Source organism: Saimiri boliviensis, chromosome 9 (assembly GCF_048565385.1).
Source record: "Saimiri boliviensis isolate mSaiBol1 chromosome 9, mSaiBol1.pri, whole genome shotgun sequence".
In the NCBI taxonomy this organism is placed as follows: domain Eukaryota; kingdom Metazoa; phylum Chordata; class Mammalia; order Primates; family Cebidae; genus Saimiri; species Saimiri boliviensis.
This window is the reverse complement of record NC_133457.1, coordinates 97,968,783-97,989,278: the sequence shown is the minus strand read 5'-3', so window position 1 is coordinate 97,989,278 and position 20,496 is coordinate 97,968,783. Positions and strand designations below refer to the sequence as shown.

The 20,496-nt window shown below is 48.5% G+C and overlaps 1 protein-coding gene across 4 annotated transcripts in view; it reads right to left on the bottom strand.

Moving 5' to 3' along the window:
- Positions 1–20,496, bottom strand: part of ZNF341 (zinc finger protein 341) — a 58,699-nt gene that overhangs the window by 34,488 nt on the left and 3,715 nt on the right. The window contains exons 2-6 of one of the 4 annotated variants that reach the window (XM_039479232.2): positions 14,200–14,310; positions 13,122–13,318; positions 9,857–10,006; positions 5,467–5,718; positions 548–743 (exon numbers count right to left, since the gene is read on the bottom strand). In XM_039479232.2, the coding sequence (XP_039335166.1) occupies positions 548–743; positions 5,467–5,718; positions 9,857–10,006; positions 13,122–13,318; positions 14,200–14,310 (906 nt within the window). The remainder of the gene's footprint in view (positions 1–547; positions 744–5,466; positions 5,719–9,856; positions 10,007–13,121; positions 13,319–14,199; positions 14,311–20,496) is intronic. The other 3 variants (XM_074406412.1, XM_039479234.2, XM_039479233.2) reach the window with 3 other exon arrangements.

Below are 20,496 nucleotides of genomic sequence, written 5' to 3'. Positions count from 1 at the left end.
AATATCCATTCTCTCCTTCTTCACTCCTCACAAATCCCATAAAGGGAATATCAATGTCCCTAGCCAAAAGAGACACTTCCCAGCTTCTCTTGCAGCTAGGTATGGCCATGCGACTAAGTTATCATCAATGAGATATAAGCAAAAATATCAAACAGAACTTCTAGAAGCTGGGAGAAGCCCCTTTTATCCTTCCCTTTCCCTTCTTCTTACTACCTGGAATATTAAATTGATGACCAGAGTTCCAGCAGCCATCTGAGACAATGAGGCATCAGGATAACTGATACCATGTTCTGGAGGTGGTAGAGACAGAAAGAAGAAACAGGGGTGCCTGGTGCCCATGCAGTCACATGATCCCCAGATTGTCTGCTTCTGGCCTTGATTTACACAGAAAATAAACAAAATTCTATCATTTTGAAGTTACTGCTATTTTGAATTCTCCATTACATGCAACCAAACTTGAACTACCATAAAAGGTAAGACCAGAACCAAGCAGCTTGTGGATCGGCCAATGCTGAGGAAAGATGCCCATGGTAGGCTGGGAGCCCACCTTCCAGGAGTCCCCTGGCACCTTTAGCCCGTCGGGTCTTCAGTGTTGGTGGAGAGTCAAAAGCGGCCACTGTGCCCCCGGTGGCGCTGGTCATGGGAGCAGTGGGGTTTGGTCCTTTGGGTTTGAATCCCTGCTTGCCAGGGCTGTACACTGCAGGGCTGGGGTACACTGGAGCCTCCACACACTGGTTTGGCACCTAGAAGGACAGCACAGTCAGGGGAAAAGCCCTGCCAGGGGAGGGGAAGAGCTCCCAGCCAGAGGCACTCTCCCTGCTTCCCTGGCCAACCTCAGCCACTCTCCCCTTCATCACCATCACAGACCCTCCACCTGCCTCGGTCACCCAAGTCACTCCCAAGCCCCCTCAGAACTTCATGAAGCCAGGAGGCCAGAACAGCTATGGAGCCAGGCTGCCTGGGTTCAAATCTTGACTCTTCCACTTAGCACCTAAGTGACCTTAGGCATCTTTTAATTTCTTTGTCTCAGTTTCCACACCTGTAAAATGGGACTCATCACAGTACCCCTCTCAAGGGGTTACTGTGAAGATTAAAGGAAGCAACAAGTAAAGGGCTTGGAATAGTGACTGGCACAGAGTGAGCACACAACACACATTAGCTGTTATTATTGCCATGACTATGTTTTTTTGTTGTTGTTGTTTTTGAGACACAGTCTTGCTCTATCGCCAGGCTGGAGTGCAGTGGCACAATCTTGGCTCACTGCAACCTCCACCTCCCAGGTTCAAGTGACTCTCCTGCCTCAGCCTCCCAAGTAGCTGGGACTGCAGGCTCACACCACCATGCCCAGCTAATTGTTTTTTTTTGTTTTTGTTTTTGTTTTTAAGACAGTTTCATTCTGTCACCAGGCACCAGGCTGGAGTGCAGTGGCGCAATATCAGCTCACTGGGTTCAAGCAATTCTCCTGCCTCAGCCTCCCAAGTAGCTGGGACTACAGGTGCATGCCACCATGCCCAGCTAATTTTTGTATTTTAGTAGAGATTGAGTTTTACCATGTTGGCCAGGATGGTCTCAATCACTTGACCTCATGATCCACCTGCCTTGGCCTCCCAAAGTGCTGGGATTACAGGCGTGAGCCACCGTGCCCAGCCATAATCTTTTTTTTTTTTTTTCTATTTTTAGTAGAGACAGGGTTTCACAATGTTTGCCAGGATGGTTTTGAACTCTTGACCTTGTGATCCACCTGTCCTGGCCTCCCAAAGTGCTGGGATTACAGGCATGAGCCATCACGCCCAGCCAACTACTCTTATCAGTGGTTCTTTGCTAGCGTAAGAGAACCAGATGGCTGGGCACAGTGGCTCACATCTGTAATCCCAGCACTTTGGGAAGCCAAGGTGGGCAGATCACCTGAGGTCAGGAGTTTGAGACCAGCCTGGCCAACAAGTTGAAACCCCATCTCTATTAAAAATACAAAAATTCACCAGGCATGATGGTGTGTGCCTGTAATCTCAGCTACTCAGGAGACTGAGGCAGGAGAACCGCTTGAGCCTGGGAGGCAAAGGTTGCGATGAGCCAAGATTGCATCACTGCACTCTAGCCTGGGGAACGGAGCAAGACTCCGTCTCAAAAAAAAAAGAGAGAGAGAGAGAACCAGGAAGTCAGAGAGGTCTGTGCTCTCCCCAGCTGCTCCACTTCCTGACTGACAGTACCCAATGGCACAGTAGCAGGCTTCCCCTCACTGAGAACTGAAGCCACAAGAAATAACCACATGAATTCTGAGTCATTCAGATTAAGTTAACATTAAGCTTACATCCCCACACTGGGACATCGTAAAGAATTCATTTTTTTCAGTTGGGCGCGGTGGCTCATGCCTGTAATCCCAGCACTTTGGGAGACCAAGGTGGGTGGATCACGAGGTCAAGAGATCGAGACCATCCTGGTCAACATGGTGAAACCCCGCCTCTACTAAAAATACAAAAAATTAGCCACGCATGGTGGCGCGTGCCTGTAATCCCAGCTACTCAGGAGGCTGAGGCAGGAGAATTGCCTGAACCCAGGAGGCGGAGGTTGTGGTGAGCCGAGATTGCGCCATCGCACTCTAGCCTGGGTAACAAGAGCGAAACTCCGTCTCAAAAAAAAAAAAAGAATTCATTTTTTTCAGCCTTTTTGTTGTTATTGTTGCTGCTTTTTGAGAAAGGGTCTTGCTCTATTGTCCAGGCTGGAATGCAGTGATGTGATCTCAGCTCACTACAGCCTTGACCTCCCAGGCCCAAGTAATCCTCCTGCCTCAGCCTCTCAAGTTGTTGGGATGACAAGCATACACCACCTCACTTGGCTAATTTTTGTGTATTTTGTAGAGATGAGATTTCACCATGTTGCCCAAGCTGGTCTCAAACTCCTGAGTTTAAGTGATCCATCCACTTCGGCCTCCCAGGGTGTAGGGATTACAGGCGTGAGCCACTGTGCCTGGCCTATTCATCATTCATTGGTCTTCTTGAGGTGTCCTACCCAAAATTTCTGGCCAAGCATGATGCTCATGCCTGCAATTCCAGTATTTTGGGAAGCTGAGGAAGGAGGATCACTTGAGCACGTGAGATAGCACATGAGACTAGCCTGGGCAACATAGGGAGATCTCATCTCTACAAAATATTTTAAAAACTAGTTGGGCATGGTGACGCATGCCTGTAGTCCCAGTTACTAAGGAGGCTGAGATGGGAGAATCACCTGAGCCTGGAAGATCGAGACTGCGGTGAGCCGTGATCACACCACTTCACTCCAGCCTGGGTGACAAAGCAAGACTCTGTCTCAAAAAAAAAAAAGACTACAACTAAGCAAAAAGCCCAAAGTCGAAAAAATATTTCAGACAAACATAAATAAATAGAAAGCTACAGTTGGAGTAATAAAATCAGACAAAACTGAAAACAGGTTTAAAAAACACTAATTATAAAATCTAGCTGGGCACAGTGGCTCACACCTGTAATCCCAACACTCTGGGAGGCTGAGGTGAGAGGCTCACTTGAAGCCAGGAGATGGAGACCAACCTGGGCTAAAGTGAGATCACCATCTCTAATTAAAAAAAAAAACAAAAATCCCTCTGCAGAAAATACGTTGCCTGGTTTCAATCTTCCTGGCCAAACCCTGACCAATACAGCACTCAATAAACACTTGTTGGGCCGGGTGCGGTAGCTCATGCCTGTAATCCCAGCACCTGGGGAGGCCGAGGCAGGCATATCACCTGAGGCCAGACGTTCCAGAGCAGCCTGGCCACCATTTCTACTAAAAATACAAACAATTTAGCTGGGTGTGGTAGTGCATGCCTGTAATATCAGCTCCTCAGGAGGCTGAAGCACAAGAATCGCCTGAACCCAAAAGGTGGAGGTTTCAGTGAGCCGAGATCACACCACTGCACTCCAGCCTGGGAGACATTATGAGACTCTGTCTTAAATAAATAAATAAATATTTGTCACATGAATACATTTACCCATCACTCAAGGCATTACCGAGTAATTAATGTGACTGCCACTGACATAGGCTCTTATTATCCTCAACAGCACTTCTCGGAGAGTTCCCATTTTAGACGAGTGCAAACTGAGGTCATGGCCCAATGTAAGATATCTTCTCTAGGAGGACCACAGGCCAGGTGCTCTGCTAGGTGCTAAGGATGCAAAGTCTAATAAGACTCAGGCTCCGCCCTCAAATATCACCCTCATCTACACGGAAAATCAACAGCAGCAGCTCCCTCTGTGCTGGTCCCCACTGGGCTGGTCCCCTCTGACTACCAAACCACCAGGATTATCTCAGCATCCCACTGAACTTTTTCTCAATTCAATCAATTCCCTAGAGAAGCTCGCTCTGTTCTCCCAGGCTAGGGCAAAGCCCCTCAATGCCCCTCAGAACATCACGTGAATGCCTCGTGGTGGGATATTCTGACTGGTCAGGGCTCTTTTTATAAGGGACTACCTGACATGGGGTGAGTCTGAGTTAGTGTGATTTCCAGTGCAGGTGGGTTGTTTCTGTCATGACTATCCCCTCTAGCACTGGTGTCTTTGAAGCTTCTGTGAACTCAGTGCATTTTGAGTAGATAGCCTGTAGCTTAGAGCTCATGGGCAGGGAATTAGCACGGTATGCTGATTGGATTACGGCCCCAATTCTTCACCCCTCCCCGTACCCATGCCTTTGCAGTGTGACTTTGCAGCTCCTCCCATCAAGAGGTGGCATCTATTTCCCTACCTGCTGAATCTAAGCTGGCCTTGTGATCTGCTTTGGCCAGTAGAAGTGATTCTGTGTTATTTATGAGCCTAAACCTCCAGAGGCCTTGGGCATTTCTGCCTGCATTTTTTGCCCCTCCACCATGGCCACAAGAACCTACTGGGGGGTGAGAGTCAGGCAGAACAGAGCTGAGACACCTCACTTGTCCCAGCCCAGGCCATCCTAGAGCAGCTGACAACCAGCCAACCTTCAGACATATGAGTGAGTCCAGCCAAGATCTGCAGAGTTGTCTAGGTGACCATGCAAACACGTGAACAATAAACACTTCTGCGATACGTTACTGAGGTCTGACGGATATTTCTTTCCCAGCAATAGCTAACTGATACACCTAGCTTATTAAAAACTGTCAGAGACACTTAGGCAGATAATTTTTTTGAATCTTTTTTATTTTTTTTTTTGCCCGAAAAGGCAGGTAATCTCAGACTGTTCTGAGCATTACCTGCAGGCAGCTTCTATTTCTGCTACAACCTGTACTCTATTTCACCTTCTCATGGCTGGCATCTTACATCTGTGGGTTTGATGCTTTGATGAAAGTCCTTCTCCCCATGATGTGGTACACCCCACGAAGGCCAGGACTGGGTTTGGTTTTCATGGCATCCCCAGCACAATACCTGGCACACAGCTGGTGCTCAGGACGGGTCCAGGTTGCCCATGATGTCCATGGCTAGTGTTCCCTTCCACCCCGCCCCCTCTGCTCACCTCCAGGGGTGGGTAGGGCTGCATCCCCAACGCCTGGATCTCCACGGTTCCACTCCCAGCCAGGGGCGCAGCAGCACTGTACACCTCCACCACACCGTTCCCTCCAGGGTTGGGACGCCCAGGGGGGCCCAGGCTCTGGGGTGGAGGTGGGGGGGGCTGAGGTGGTGGCGGTGGGGGCAGCGGTGGAGGAGGCGGAGGAGGGGGTGGAGGCTGGGTGAGGTAGCTGGGCACGGAATGCATGTTTAGGCTGCTCTGAAATCAGAAAAGAAAAGTGTTACAGCTTCTTGATACCAGCTGTCTTACTGATCAGGGAGGAAGGACATTGGCTTTAGCCAGCCAGGTGGAAAGAACAGCTACTCACCAGGCAGCTCAGGGGAGGGGCTGAGGGGTTGGGGAAACAAAGTCATGGGAGAATTCAGAGGAAGCCTTGGCTTGGTGCTGCTATCCCTCTTCCCTATGAAAGTAGGCAGAATGACCTAACTCATGCAGAAACGATTAATAGAGCAGCCTAATGTTGCTATTTTAAAAAGGGCTTTCTTGCAGCACCAGCTCGTGACTGGGATCTGAGAACCTGGCTTGTGGGACATCTCCTTTGTTGATAAGGCTTGTTTTGCCCACCTGGGGCACCGTTCTATTGTACCAGCTTACGTAGGCTATTTGGACAAAAAATGGGATTCATGGTGAACACTTCCTTCTCTTCTGGGAGTCTGGAATTTTGGTCATAGTGACTGGTCAACTACATGACCAATCCCTAACAGAAACCCTGGCCTTGGGCCTGGTGCAGTGGCTCACGCCTGTAATCTCAGCTCTTTGGGAGGCCGAGGCTGATGGAATCCAGGAGTTCGAGACCAGTCCGGGCAACATGGCAAAACCACATCTCTACTAAAAATACAAAAAAATTAGCCAGGCATAGTGGTGCATGCCTGTTGTCCCAGCTACTCAGGAGGCTGAGGTGAGGGAATCACCAGAGCCCAGGGAGGTGGAGGTTGCGGTGAGCCGAAATCGTACCACTGCACTCCAACCAGGGCAGCTGAAGTTTCAAAACCCTGACTCCAGAAAAAATAAAAAACAAAAAAAACCAACCCTGGCCATGGAGTCTTAAGTGTGTTTCCCCAGGCAGAAACACGGCACACATGTTGCCAGACTTCATGGCTGCAGGAAGAAGTGTGTTTTGTGCAACTTCTCTCCTCCTTCCCAAGACAGAGAACTCTGGATTCCTCCAGATGCCACCAGATGGTGTCTTTTTCCCTCGCTGAACTTGCTGTGTGTCCCTTTGCTGTAATAAACCACAGCCATGAGTACAACCCCCTCTGAGTCCCGTGAGTCTTCTGAGAGAATCATGAATGTGTGGGTAGTCGTGAAATGCAGCCAGTGACTTCTAGAAATTTATGCTACAAAAAAAATCAAGCAGGTGGGCAAAGACATCTGTACATAGATAGTGACTCCAACCATTTTCATAACAGCAAAAACTAGCAATGACCTACATGTCTATACATAGAAACTTGGCTAAATAGAAAATAGCCCTTCCATATGGCGGAATCCTTTGCAGCTATTAAAATGATGGTGCCGATGGGTGCAGTGGTTCACACCTGTAATCCCGACACTTTGGGAGGCAGAGGCAGGAGGATTGTTTTGAGCCCAGGAGTTCGAGACCAGCCTGGGCAATGTAGCCAGATCCTGTCTCTAAAAAAAATTTTTTTAATTAGCCAAGTATGTTGGCACACGTATGTAGTCCCAGCTACTTAGGAGGCTGAGGAGGGAGGATTGCTTGAGCCCAGGAGTTTGAGGTTACAGTGAGCTATGATCCCACCACTGTACTCCAGCCTGAGTAACCTGAGTGAGACACTGCCTCAAAAATTTAAAAAGAAAAAACAAAACAAACAAACAAAAAACATGATGATGCTGATCAGCATTTCATAAAGGACACGGGGTCCTCCTCCGCACTGCTGTTCCTTATGTTCCACAGTAATTATGTCTGAGGGAAAAAAGTCTCTGTTGAGAAAACCAAAAGTATTTCTATATGGCAGGAAGAACCCAGGGACACAGCAAGGGGAGAAGTAAAACGCCTCCACCTTAGGCTCATTTGGCCACAGATCCTTTTTGTATTAAAAAAAAATCCCGGGCCGGGCGCGGTGGCTCAAGCCTGTAATCCCAGCACTTTGGGAGGCCGAGGCGGGTGGATCACGAGGTCGAGAGATCGAGACCATCCTGGTCAACATGGTGAAACCCCGTCTCTACTAAAAATACAAAAAGCTAGCTGGGCGTGGTGGCGCGTGCCTGTAATCCCAGCTACTCAGGAAGCTGAGGCAGGAGAATTGCCTGAGCCCAGGAGGCGGAGGTTGCGGTGAGCCGAGATCGCGCCATTGCACTCCAGCCTGGGTAACAAGAGCGAAACTCCGTCTCAAAAAAAAAAAAAAAAAAAAAAAATCCTGGCCAAGTACAGTAGCTCACATCTATAATCCCAGCACTTTGGGAGGCCAAGGCTGGAAGACCCCTTGAGCCCAGGAGTTCAAGATCAGCCTGGACAACAAAGGGAGACCCCCATCTCTACAATTTTTATTTTTAATCCCAGGAACTACTATGCATTTTCTGTTTCTCTTTTTTTTTTTTTTTTTTTTTTAAAAACAGAGTCTCGCACAGTCGCCTGGGCTGGAGTACAGTGATGTGATCTTGGCTCACTGCAACCTCTGCCTTCCAAGTTCAAGAGATTCTCCTGCCTCAGCCTCCAGAGTAGCTGTGATTACAGGTGCCCGCCACCACGCCTGGCTAATTTTTTGAATTTTTAGTAGAGATAGGGTTTCACTATGTTGACCAGGCTGGTCTCAAACACCTGACCTCATGATCTACCTGCCTTGGCCTCCCAAGGTGCTGGGATTACAGGCGTGAGCCACTGCGCATTTTCTGTTTTTCTTTCTTTTTTTTTTTTTTTTTTTTCTGAGATGGAGTTTCGCTCTTGTTGCCCAGGCTGGAGTGCAATGGCGCCATCTCGGCTCACCGCAACCTTCGCCTCATGGGTTCAGGCAATTCTCCTGCCTCAGCCTCCTGAGTAGCTGGGATTACAGGCAAGCGCCACCATGCCCAGCTAATTTTTGTATTTTTAGTAGAGACGGGGTTTCACCATGTTGACCAGGATGGTCTCGATCTCTTGACCTCGTGATCCACCCGCCTCGGCCTCCCAAAGTGCTGGGATTACAGGCTTGAGCCACCGCGCCTGGCCCATTTTCTGTTTTTCTAATGGACAGAGGACACTTGTTAAGAATAAAAACAAGGCAGGCCGGGAGTGGTGGCCCACTCCCGTAATCCTAGCACTTTGGCAGGCCTAGGCAGATGGATCACGGGGTCAGGAGATCGAGACCATTCTGACTAACACAGTAAAAACCCGTTTCTACTAAAAATACAAAAAATTAGCCGGTGTGGTGGTATGTTCCCTTAGTTCCAGCTACTCAAGAGGCTTAGGCAGGAGAATCACTTGCACCTGGGAGGCAGAGGTTGCAGCGAGCAGAGATCATGCCATTGCACTCCAGCATGGGCAACAGAGCAAGACTCCCTCTCAAAAAAAAAAAAAAAAAAAAAAAATGGAAAGGCCAGGTGAGGTAGCTCATGCCTGTAATCCCAGCACTTTGGGAGGCCAAGGCAGGTGGATCATCTGAGGTCATGAGTTTGAGACCAGCCTGACCAACATAGTGAAACTCCATCTCTACTAAAAATACAAAAATTAGTGTGTAATCCCAGCTACTCAGGAGGCTAAGGCAGGAGAATTGCTTGAACCTGGGAGGCAGAAGTTGCAGTGATCTGAGATCATACCACTGTACTCCAGCCTGGGCTAGACAGCAAGACTCTGTCTCAAAAAAAAAAAGTCAGAAATCAGGCTGGGCGCAGTGGCTCACGCCTGTAATCCCAGCACTTTGGGAGGCTGAGGTGGGCGCATCACCTGAAGTCAGGAGTTCAAGACCAGCCTGGTCAACATGGTGAAACCCTGTCTCTACTAAAAATACAAAAATTAGCCAGGTGTGGTGGCACACACCTGTAATCCCAGCTACTCAGGAGGATGATGAAGGAGAAACACTTGAACCCAGAAGGCAGAGGTTACAGTGAGCTGAGATCATGCCACTGCACTCCAGCCTGGGCAACAGAGTGACACTCCATCTCAAAAAAAAAAAAGGTCAAAATAGCTGGACTGAACCTACAAAGCCCCACACGTTCTGTCTCCCCACCCAGATGTAGCAGCTTCCCCACCTACAGCAGAGCTGGACAAGGGGAAGCTGACAGCCCCACTTGGCATCAGGGAGAGCTGGGGCCAGGCCCCCTTTATTCTACAAGATTCTGAATTTGCAGGAGTTAATGTGCAGGTCTGGAATCAAGACCCCATGAGAAGCCCACGCCTTCTTACCTGCACAGGTGGGGGGCCCTGGGGCATGGGCTGGTCCAGGGATGTGAAGGCTGACATGGCAGACATGAGCACGTCATCGCTCACCAAGATGTTCCCCTGTACCAGGGTCTGGATCAGTGGGGATGGGGGTACTGTGATGTATGTGGAGATCTGGACAGTGAGAAGAGAGACTGAGTGAGAGAGATACAGAGAGAGACAGAGAGTGTGTGTGCATGTGTGCGTGTGTGGATGTGTGGACACGTCTGAGGCTCTGCAAGTAGGCCGAGGAGGGTATGATGCAAAAGATCCAGGTTCTGGAGTCGCAAAGACTTGGGTTCTATTTCTACCTCCGCTACTTCCTGCTGTGTGACCCTGGGCAAGTCACTCTACGTCTCTGTGCCTCCATTTAATCATCTACCAAATAAGAAAGATAAGGCCAGGCATGGTGGTTCACACCCGTAATCCCAGCACTTTGGGAGGCTGAGGCAGTTCAATCACTTCAACTCATTTTGGGAGGCTGAGGCAGGTGAATTGCTTCAACTAGGAGTTCAAGACCAGCCTGGGCAACACGGTGAAACCCTGTCTCTACAAAAAAATACGAAAATTAGCCAGTGTGGTTGCACACATCTGTAGTCCCAGTTACTTGGGAGGCTGAAGTGAGAGGATCACCTGAGCCCAGGAAGTACAGACTGCAGTGAGCCATGATGGCACCACAGCACTCAAGCATGAATGAGAGTGAGACTCTGTCTCTAAAAAAAAAAAACAGGCCAGGCGCAGTGGCTCACACCTGCAATCCTAGCACTTTGGAAGGGTGAGGCAGGCGGATTGCCTAACTCAGGAGTTTGCAACCAGCCTGAGCACACGGTGAAACCCTGTCTCGACTAAAATACAAAAAAAATCAGCTGGGCATGGTGGCAGGCACCTGTAGTCCCAGCTACTAGGGAGGCTGAGGCAGGAGAATCATTTGAACCTTGGAGGCGAAGGCTGCAATGAGCCGAGACTGTACCATTGCATTCCAGCCTGGGTAACAAGAACAAAACTCTGTCTCAAAACAAATGAGGAGAATAACTCACATCTCTCTGCAAAGTACATACCCTATGATTCAGTAACAATACTTCTTTGCATTGGCCGGGCACAGTGGCTCACACCTGTAATCCCAGCACTTTGGGAGGCCAAGGTGGGTGGATCATTAGGTCAAGAGATAGAGACCATCCTGGCCAACATGGTGAAACTCCGTCTCTACTAAAAATGCAAAAACTAGCTAGGCATGGTGACACGTTCCTGTAGTTCCAGTTACTCAGCTGAGGCAGGAGAATCGCTTGAACCCAGGAGGGAGAGGTTGCAGTGAGCCGAGATTGTGCCACTGCACTCCAGCCTGGGTAATAGAGTGAGACTCCATCTCAAATAAATAAATAAATAAATACTTCCTTGTATCTATCCTAGAGAAACACTGAACCCATGTCCACAGGAAGTCCACAAGTCTTTTAGGTCAAGAAGAATATTCGTTCTGGTGCAGTGACTCATGCCTGTAATCCCAGCACTTTGAGAGGCTAAGGCAGGTGGATCACTTGAGGTCAGCAGTTCGAGACCGGTCTGGCCAAGATAGTGAAACCTTGTCTCCACTAAAAATACAAAAAGTAGCTGGGCATGGCGGTGGGTGCCTGTAGTCCCAGCTACTTGGGAGACTGAGGTAGGAAAATCACTTGAACCTGGGAAATGGAGGTTTCAGTGAGCTGAGACTGTGCCACCGTACTCCAGCCTGAGCAACAGAGCAAGACTTTGTCTCAAAAACAAACAAACAAACTAAGATAGGGGTGAGGGGAATATTTTCTACTAGCAAAACTCATAGTCAAGCAGTGAGAAAAATGACTATGTTTTATGCCACAAGATGCCTGTTTCAGTCTATATGTCCTATGGGTCTGGGCTGAAGGCTTTCATTTTAATGGCAGAAGTGATACCTACACAATGAATGAAGATAATGTTCCAAAGGGATAAGGAAAGAAAAGGAAGCCAGTTGGAAATCTGACCCCTTGACCTGGCATCCTGAGATATGCCCAGCCTCCTCTATGAGGGATCCTTTCATCTCTCTATGAGCCCCCCACCCAGGGTGTCTTTGCTTCAGAAGCATGTGTTTGGCTGAGGACTCTGGAAGCTTCCCCAGATGCCTGCAGCCTGGCCCTCTCCTCTGGCCTCCCGACTTGGAAGTCTACACTGTCTACTTCGTCACCGCCTCCATTTAAAGGTTGGCAGGCATCTCAACTTCAACATGCGCAGCTGAGCTCCTGACATCCCCTGAAAACCTTCTCCTCACAGCCTCCTCCCTTCAGTTAGTGGCAACTCTAAATCAGGAGTCCTCCGGGACCTTTCTTTATATTACACTCCTCACCCAATCAACTCACAATTTCTGTCCGCAATACCTTCAAAGTGCTTCTAAAATCTCACGCTTTCTCCCCACCGCCATTGCCAACATGCTGGTCAAGCTACCTGCATCCACTTCCTGGATCTGTGCCACAGCCCCCCGACCTGGTCTCCTGGCCTTCTCCCTCGCCCTCCCTCAAAACCTATTCTCTATCCAGCAGCCAGTATGACCTGATTAAAGTCACTATGTCCCTCCTTGGCTTGACAGCCTCCAATGGCTCCCCTCTCACTCTCACTGGAAGCCCCAGGGTCCACACGATCTGCCAAGACGCTCCTGCCGCCCCTCCTATCACCTCTCACCTTCCTACTTACTCACTCAGCCCCAGCCACTCTCACCTCCTCCTAGTTCCTGGAACAAACTCACTCCTGCCTCAAGGGCTCTGCATCTGCTGATCCCTGCACCTGGCTCCCGGTTCCCCAAACCAGCTGCATGACTCATTCCCCGGCCTCCTTAGGTCTATCTGGTATGTTCTTCCTACTTATTTAAGCAACTGCAGAAATAGTACTATCGTTTTAGATTTTTAAAATAATAATATGTTATCTACTTATTACACAACTTGATTTTTCATACAACACCTTTTACCTGCTATATAGTACTTATTCTTCCTGTTCACCTCTTCACAGAGCCCTTCCCCAAGCACCATAGGCAATATGGCAAAACCTCCCACCCTCATCTGGTATCCCCTATCTCTGCCTTTAACATGCTGAAAACATACATGTGCACCATCCATCCCACCCCATTCCACAAGGGCAGTGACTTGGTCTGCCTTATCCATCGCTATAGTCCCAGTGCCCAGCACAGTACCTGAGCATGATAGGCACTCAAAAGAGACATGTTGAATGAATGAATGAACAAACAAATGAATACCTGGCGATTGGCAGGAGGCGGGGCCTGCTGGACCGCTGTGGGGGCTGCTGAAGGTGTGTAGATGCTGTTGGTGGCCAGCGAGACTGTGGCCAGGGCAGGGGTGTGCCCCTGGCACTGTTCCCGCTTGTGGGTCATAAACGCTGGCAGTGAGTTGAATTGCTTCTTACACTTCCCACAGAGAAAGACATCCTCGTCATCTGGGGTCATACCCGAAGGGTTGTGGGAAGAGGCCACAGACAAAGGTAAAATAATGAAAAAAAAGCAAGAATATGTCAAGGGGCATCACAGTGTGAAACTGAACTGTGCTGACCACAGGAGCAGCAATCTGGGTGACACGCAGGTGTCAGGCATCAACCATGTGCTTCCTAGGAGCTTTCAAAACCACACAGGTGGCCAGGTACAGTGGTTCACGCCTGTAATCTCAGAACTTTTCAAGGTCAAGGAGGGTGGATCACCTGAGGTCAGGAGTTCAAGACCAGCCTGGCCAACATGGTGAAACCCCATCTCCACTCAAAACACAAAAATTAGCTGGACATGGTGGTGCGTGCCTGTAGTCTCAGCTACTCGGGAGGTTGAGGAAGGAGAACTGCTTGAACCTGGGAGGCAGAGGTTGCAGTGAGCCTAGATCGTGCCACTGTACTCCAGCCTGGGGGATAGAGTAACACTCCGTATCGAGAAAAATAAATAAATAAAAGAAGGTGACCCTTACAGGCCTGGTCTGTAAACAGGAGAAATTCATGCTCAGCCTATTATTTCCACAGAAGAGAGGCTGAAAAATCACTTCCAGGGCAAAGGCACAAACATTGTTGTAAGGCAGCGGAGCCCTTGGCCATTCCCTGCACCATGACCCCATCTCCCCACGTTTACTAAGCAGTTGAGAGCTGGTGTCTTCAGAGCTAAGCAGAGAAAGGCGTCAGCCCAGAGATCCAGGCTGGGAGGTAGGGGAGAGGGTTCAGATACCAGAGCACGTCTTGGGGCCCACAGCAGGCATTTCACTCCCACAGCCCAGCACGAGCTCCACCTACTCTTCCTGGGGAGCCACTCACCCTTCCACTGGTGAACTTGAACAGATACTCACCCAATGGCTGGATAGCAGGGGGCGCACTGACACTCTGGCCTGTTGGATCAGGGACTGCTCCTTGGCCATCCAATAATGACTGGACAGCCAGAACAGTCTGATTGTCCATTCCTGAAAAAAGAAATGCAGCCTCTTTGGAAGGCAGGCCCAGCATCATGCTCTGACGTCACCCTTATAAGTCAGACCTACAGCAAAACCCCTCTGGTGGCTGGGTATGGTGGCTCACACCTGTAATCCCAGCACTTTGGGAGGCTGAGGTAGGAGGTCGCTTGAGCCCAGGAGTTTAAGACCATTCTTAGTCAAAAATGACTGCCCAAAAAGAAAAAAAAAAAAAAAAAAGGCCAGAAGCAGTGGCTCATGCCTGCACTTTGGAAGGCCGAGGCAGGTGGATCACAAGGTCAAGAGATAGGGACCATCTTGGCCAACGTGGTGAAACCCCATCTCTACTAAAAATACAAAAATTACACCCTGTCTCAAACAAGACAAAACCCTGTGGCAAATACGGCTGACTATGCCCCAATATACATTTTCTCCTATTTCCATTGTGACAGAACCCAGGATTTTGGGATGGAAAGATGGCCCCCCAAATAAAGATTATACTTCCCAACGTCTCTTACAGTTAGGGAATAAGTTCTGGTCAAAGGAGTGTAAATGCGCTGCACGGCTGCTTCTGAGAAGTTTTCTTTTGGTTTGGTTTTTTTTTTTTTTTTGAGACTGTGTCTTCCTCAGTCGCCCTGGCTGGAGTGCAATGGTGCGATCTTGGCTCACTACAACCTCTACCGCCTGGGTTCAAGCAATTCTGTCTCAGCCTTCCGAGTAGCTGGGATTACAGGCACATGCCACCACACCCGGCTAATTTTTTGTATTTTTAGTAGAGATGGGGTTTCACCATGTTGACCAGGCTGGTCTCAATCTCCTGACCTCGTGATCTGCCTGCCTTGGCCTCCCAAAGTGCTGGGATTAAAGGCGTGGAAGTTTTCTTAAAACTGCCTGACAAGTGCCCCTCTTCTTTGTCCCATCCTCCTTTCTGCTTCCCAGAATAAGAATATGGTGGTTGCAACTCTATCCACTATCCTGGACCATAAGGACAAACCCTAGGATCATAGGATAAAAAGCTGGATAGGGGCCGGGCGCAGTGACTCACACCTGTAATCCCAGCACTTTGGGAGGCCGAGGCAGGTGGATCACGAGGTCAGGAGATCGAGATCATCCTGGTCAACGTGGTGAAACTCTGTCTCCACTAAAATATAAAAAAATTAGCCGGGCGTGGTGGTGCACACCTGTAGTCCCAGCTACTCGGGAGGCTGAGGCAGGAGAATTGTTTGAACCCAGGAGGCGGGGGTTGCAGGGAGCTGAGATCGTGCCACTGTACTCCAGCCTGGCAACAGACCAAGACTCTGTCCCCTCCCCCCGCAAAAAAAAAATGCTGGATAGGGCCAGACATGGTGGCTTATGCCTTGTAATCCCAACACTCTGGGTGGCCGAGGTAGGCATATAACCCAAGGTCAGGAGTTCGAGGCCAATATGGTGAAACCCCATCTCTACTAAAAACACAAAATTAGCTGGTTGTGTTGGCATGTGCCTGTAATCCCAACTACTTGGGAGACTGAGGCAGGAGAATCACTTGAACCCAGGAGGCAGAGGCTGCAGCGAGTCAAGACTGTGCCACTGCACTCCAGCCTGGGTGACAAGAGCAAAACTCTGTCTCAAAAAAAAAAAAAAAAAAAAAAAAAGCTGAATAAATTGGATAAATCCTGGCCTTCTAAGAACCTCGTAGAACACAGCCATCCTCCTATCCTAGACTGCCTTCCTCTGAACTTTCACATGAAAGAAATAAGCTTCCAGCCTGCTGAAGCCACAGTGATGTGCAGCTCCTATCTTACTAATGGCTGACTCTAATCCTGAGTGACAAAGTCCCTCTGGAAATCACATTAGCCAGTCACCTCCCGTTCACACCCACAAACCCCACAGATCTGTCTGCACACAGGCATCCTTGCCTTCCTGATTTTTCAATGTGCACCTGTCTTTTTTATTCCTCAATAAACAATGGACTCTGAATTGGTGGCTGGGGATCAAGAAACTGACTTCTTCCATCTTTTCTCATCAGTTACCATAGTTGAAGTTCACAGTAGTATACTGTCCGGCCATGTCACTAGCCAGATGACAGGCCTCCTCACATCTCAGTGGCCACCAAGCACACTGCTCCCCTCCCAAATGACTGAGATGGTGCCTAGTCTCTATGACCCCACAGCCAATACTCTTTCTCCAGCCTCTCAGCTCTTACCTGGAAGTCTGCCCCAGCTTCTAACTGCAATGCAAATTGAAACCATCAGCTCCCACGGCCAAACTGAATCCATGCTTTCCCTTGTCACAATGCAGGTTGTGTCCCTCCTGCTGCCAGCCCTCCCCTCCAATCCCTCCTGCTCCCCAGAAAACACTCTCCATCCGCTCTCACCACCCCGTGCCTGGGAACCATCCACAGCTACACACGATCAGTCTCTCCGGAGTGCCCTCCTGCGAACTCTTCATCTCTCCTCCCTTCAACAGCAAGTATCCCATGAGGGTCACCTATACCCTCTATCTCTTCCACCACCTTCCAGTTCTCCTCCCCACTCTAGTGGGACTTAAGCCCTTCACCATCTGGAACCACCTCCGAAAAAACTGTAAAGTGAGAAAATCATGACAGAGAAAGACACCTGACCTAACCAACCCCCATCTTTGCCTTTAACCTCCAACCTGCCCTTAATCATCCCTGGGCTTGGGCCAAGCTAACTTTGGGAGAAATTTAGTTTACAGTTTAAATGACCATAGCCCTTCCCCAAAACTAAACCACCTTTGTAAAGCTAATGAAAGACTACCAGGTTAGGCGGGTAAGAGGAGCCTAAATTCTGCTAAGGTATAGACACAAATGATTACCAGTCATTACTCCAGCGGTTACGAGATTTGCAACTTCCCCAATTACTCCTGCAGATAAATATTATTATTATTTTGAAATGGGATCTCCCTATGTTGCCCAGGATGGTCTCAAACTCTTGTGCTCAAGGGATCCTCCCACCTCGGCCTCCCAAAGTGCTGGGAATACAGGCGCGAGCCACCATATCTGGCCAACATCATCATTACTACTATTGTTTTATTTTATTTTTTAATATTATTACTATTATTTTGAGATAGAGTTTTGCTCTTGCTGCCCAGGCTGGAGTGCAATGGCACAATCTTGGCTCATGGCAACCTCTGCCTCACAGGTTCAAGTGATTCTGCAGCCTCAGCCTCCCCAGTAGCTGGGATTACAGACATGCGCCACCACGCCTGGCTAATTTTGTATTTTTAGTAGAAAGGGGGTTTCTTCATGTTAGTCAGTCTGGTCTCAAACTCCCAACCTCAGGTGATTTGCCCACCTCAGCCTCCCAAAGTGCTGAGATCATAGTCATGAGCCACCACATCTGGTCCCAACATCATTATTATAGAACCCAAAATTGGCCTTTTGAGATATCTTCATATTTTTGCTTTCCTGACAACCAATGGCTCCACCCGGACTTGCCAATGGGTGGAAGCAGGCTCTGCAACCAGAAGCAGACACGGCATGTAGGAGGACTATTTTCCACATCCCTATAATTGTACCCCTAATCAATCAGCAGCCCATGTCCCTGACCCACAACCTATCCTTGAAAAAGCCTAGCCTCTAAATTTTGTAGGAGGCTGATTTGAGTAATAACAAAATTCCAGTCTCCTATTCAGCCACCTCTGTGTGAATTTAATTTTTTCTCTATTGCAATTCCCCTGTATGGATACACTGGCTGTATCTGGGCAGCAGGCAAAATAAATCCATTGTGTGGTTAAAGTTCCACCAAAACGCTTTCCCCATCATCACCAAAGACCATCTGGCAGCATCTGCCGCTCCCTGAAACACACTGTTCTTGGCTCCAGGGCACAGCCTCCCTGGGTCTTCTCTACCTTTCTATGCCTCCTTTACTCTCTTTGCCTGGCTACTCCCAAGTGTTTCCATTACGAGGAAACATTTTGTCTTTTCTTCCTTTGTCTGGACTCTCTCTCCTCTGCCTCTCATGCTGTCCCTGGGCAGTCTCAATCACCCCAGCCTACTTCCTTCCAATATCTGGAGTTTCAAGCCTGGGGTTCAAGCTCCCCTAAACAAGCTTCAGTGAATCTCCCACCATTTTACACAAAATTGTCAGCGTTTTAGCATTTGTATGCAAATCTGTATATAAATGTTCATAGCACTTTTATGTATAATAGTAAAAAACTTACCCTAAGCAGGATGGTGAAACCCCATCCCTACTAAAAATACAAAAAATTAGCCAGGTGTGGTGGTGCGCACCTCTAGTCCCAGATACTCGGGAGGCTGAAGCAGGAGAATTGCTTGAACCTGCGAAGTGGAGGTTGCAGTGAGCCAGATCATGCCATTGCACTGCAGCCTGGGCAACAGTGAACCTTTTGAGATGGGATCTCCCCATATTGCCTAGGTGAAAAGCTGGTGGTCTTTCAATAGCTTTACGAAGGTGGTTTACTTTTGGGGAAAGGCTATTATCATTTAAACTGTAAATTAAATTTCTCCCAAAGTTAGGTTAGTCCAAGCCCAGGGACAACTAAAGGCAGTTTGGAGGTTAAAGGCAAGGTGAGGGCTGGTGAGGTCAGGTGTCTTTTTCTGTCATGATTTTCTCACTGTTACAATTTTTGCAGATGCAGTTTCAGAATGGTGGGGGGCTTAAGCCCCACTAGAGTTGGGGAAGAGGACCAGAAGATAGTAGAGGAGACACAGAGTATAGGAAATGGTTCAGAAGAACAACTAAACTGTTTCTAGTTTTTATTATTATTTTTTTCTTTTTTGAGACATTGAGACCCTGCCTCAAAAAAAAAAAAATAATAAAAGGCCGGGCGTGGTGGCTCACTCCTGTAATTCCAGCACTTTGGGAGAGCGAGGCAGGCAGATCACAAGGTCAAGAGATAGAGACCATTTTGGCCAACATGGTGAAACTCTGTCTCTACTAAAAATACAAAAAAAATTAGCCAGGCGTGGTGGTGCGTGCCCATAGTCCCAACTACTCGAGAGGCTAAGCCAGGGAATCGCTTGAAACTGGAAAACAAGTTGCAGTGAGCCGGGATTGTGCCACTGCACTCCAGCCTGGCGATAGAGGGAGCCTCTGTCTCAAAAAAAACAGTTCGGGCACAGTGGCTCATGCCTATAATCCCAGCACTTTGGGAGGCAGTGGCAGGCAGATCACGAAGTCAGGAGTTCAAGACCAGCCTGGCCAACATGGTGAAACCCCATCTCTATTAAAAATACAAAAATCAAAGCTGGACGCGGTGGCTCATGCCTGTAATCCCTGCACTTTGGGAGGCCGAGGCGGGTGGATCACGAGGTCGAGAGATCGAGACCATCCTGGTCAACACAGTGAAACCCCATCTCTACTAAGAATATAAAAAATTAGCTGGGCATGGTGGCGTGTTCCTATAATCCCAGCTACTCAGGAGGCTGAGGCAGGAGAATTGCCTGAACCCAGGAGGCGGAGGTTGCGGTGAGCCAAGATCGCGCCATTGCACTCCAGCCTGGGTAACAAGAGTGAAACTCCGTCTCAAAAAAAAGAAAAAAAAAAAAATACAAAAATCAGCTGGGTATAGTGGTGCACTCTTATAATCCCAGTTACTCGGGACGCTGAGGCAGGAGAATTGCTTGAACCGGCACCTGGGAAGTAGAGGTTGCAGTGAGCTGAAATCATGCCACTGCACTCCAGCCTGGGCTACACAGCGAGACTGTCTCAAAAAAATTATCATTATTATTATTATTATAAATATAAAAACTGAAAACAGTTTAGACGTTCTTCAATGAATGGTTAAATGGGGGAATATCCATACTATGGAATACTACTTAGCAATAAAAAGGAACAAAATATTGCTATACACAACAACTTGGATGAATCACTAGGGAATTATGATGGGTGAAAAAAACCCGTCTCAATGTTCTGTACTTTAGTATTTCATTTACATAGCATTCTTGAACTCACAAAATTTTAGAAATGGAGACAGATGAGTGGTTCCCAAGCATCAAGGATGGTGGGAGGAGGGGAACATTTACGGTGTGGCTATAAAAGGGCAACCCCTTAGAGTGATGCCACTGGCCTGTATGTTGACCAGTGGTGATATACCATAGTTTCGCAAAATGTTACACTGGGGGAAATGGGGCAAAGGACACGTGGGATCTCCCTATATTATTTCTCACAACTGCATGTGAATCTACAGAAAAAGTGATTTCAAAATAAAAAATTTAGTGGCTCACGCCTGTAA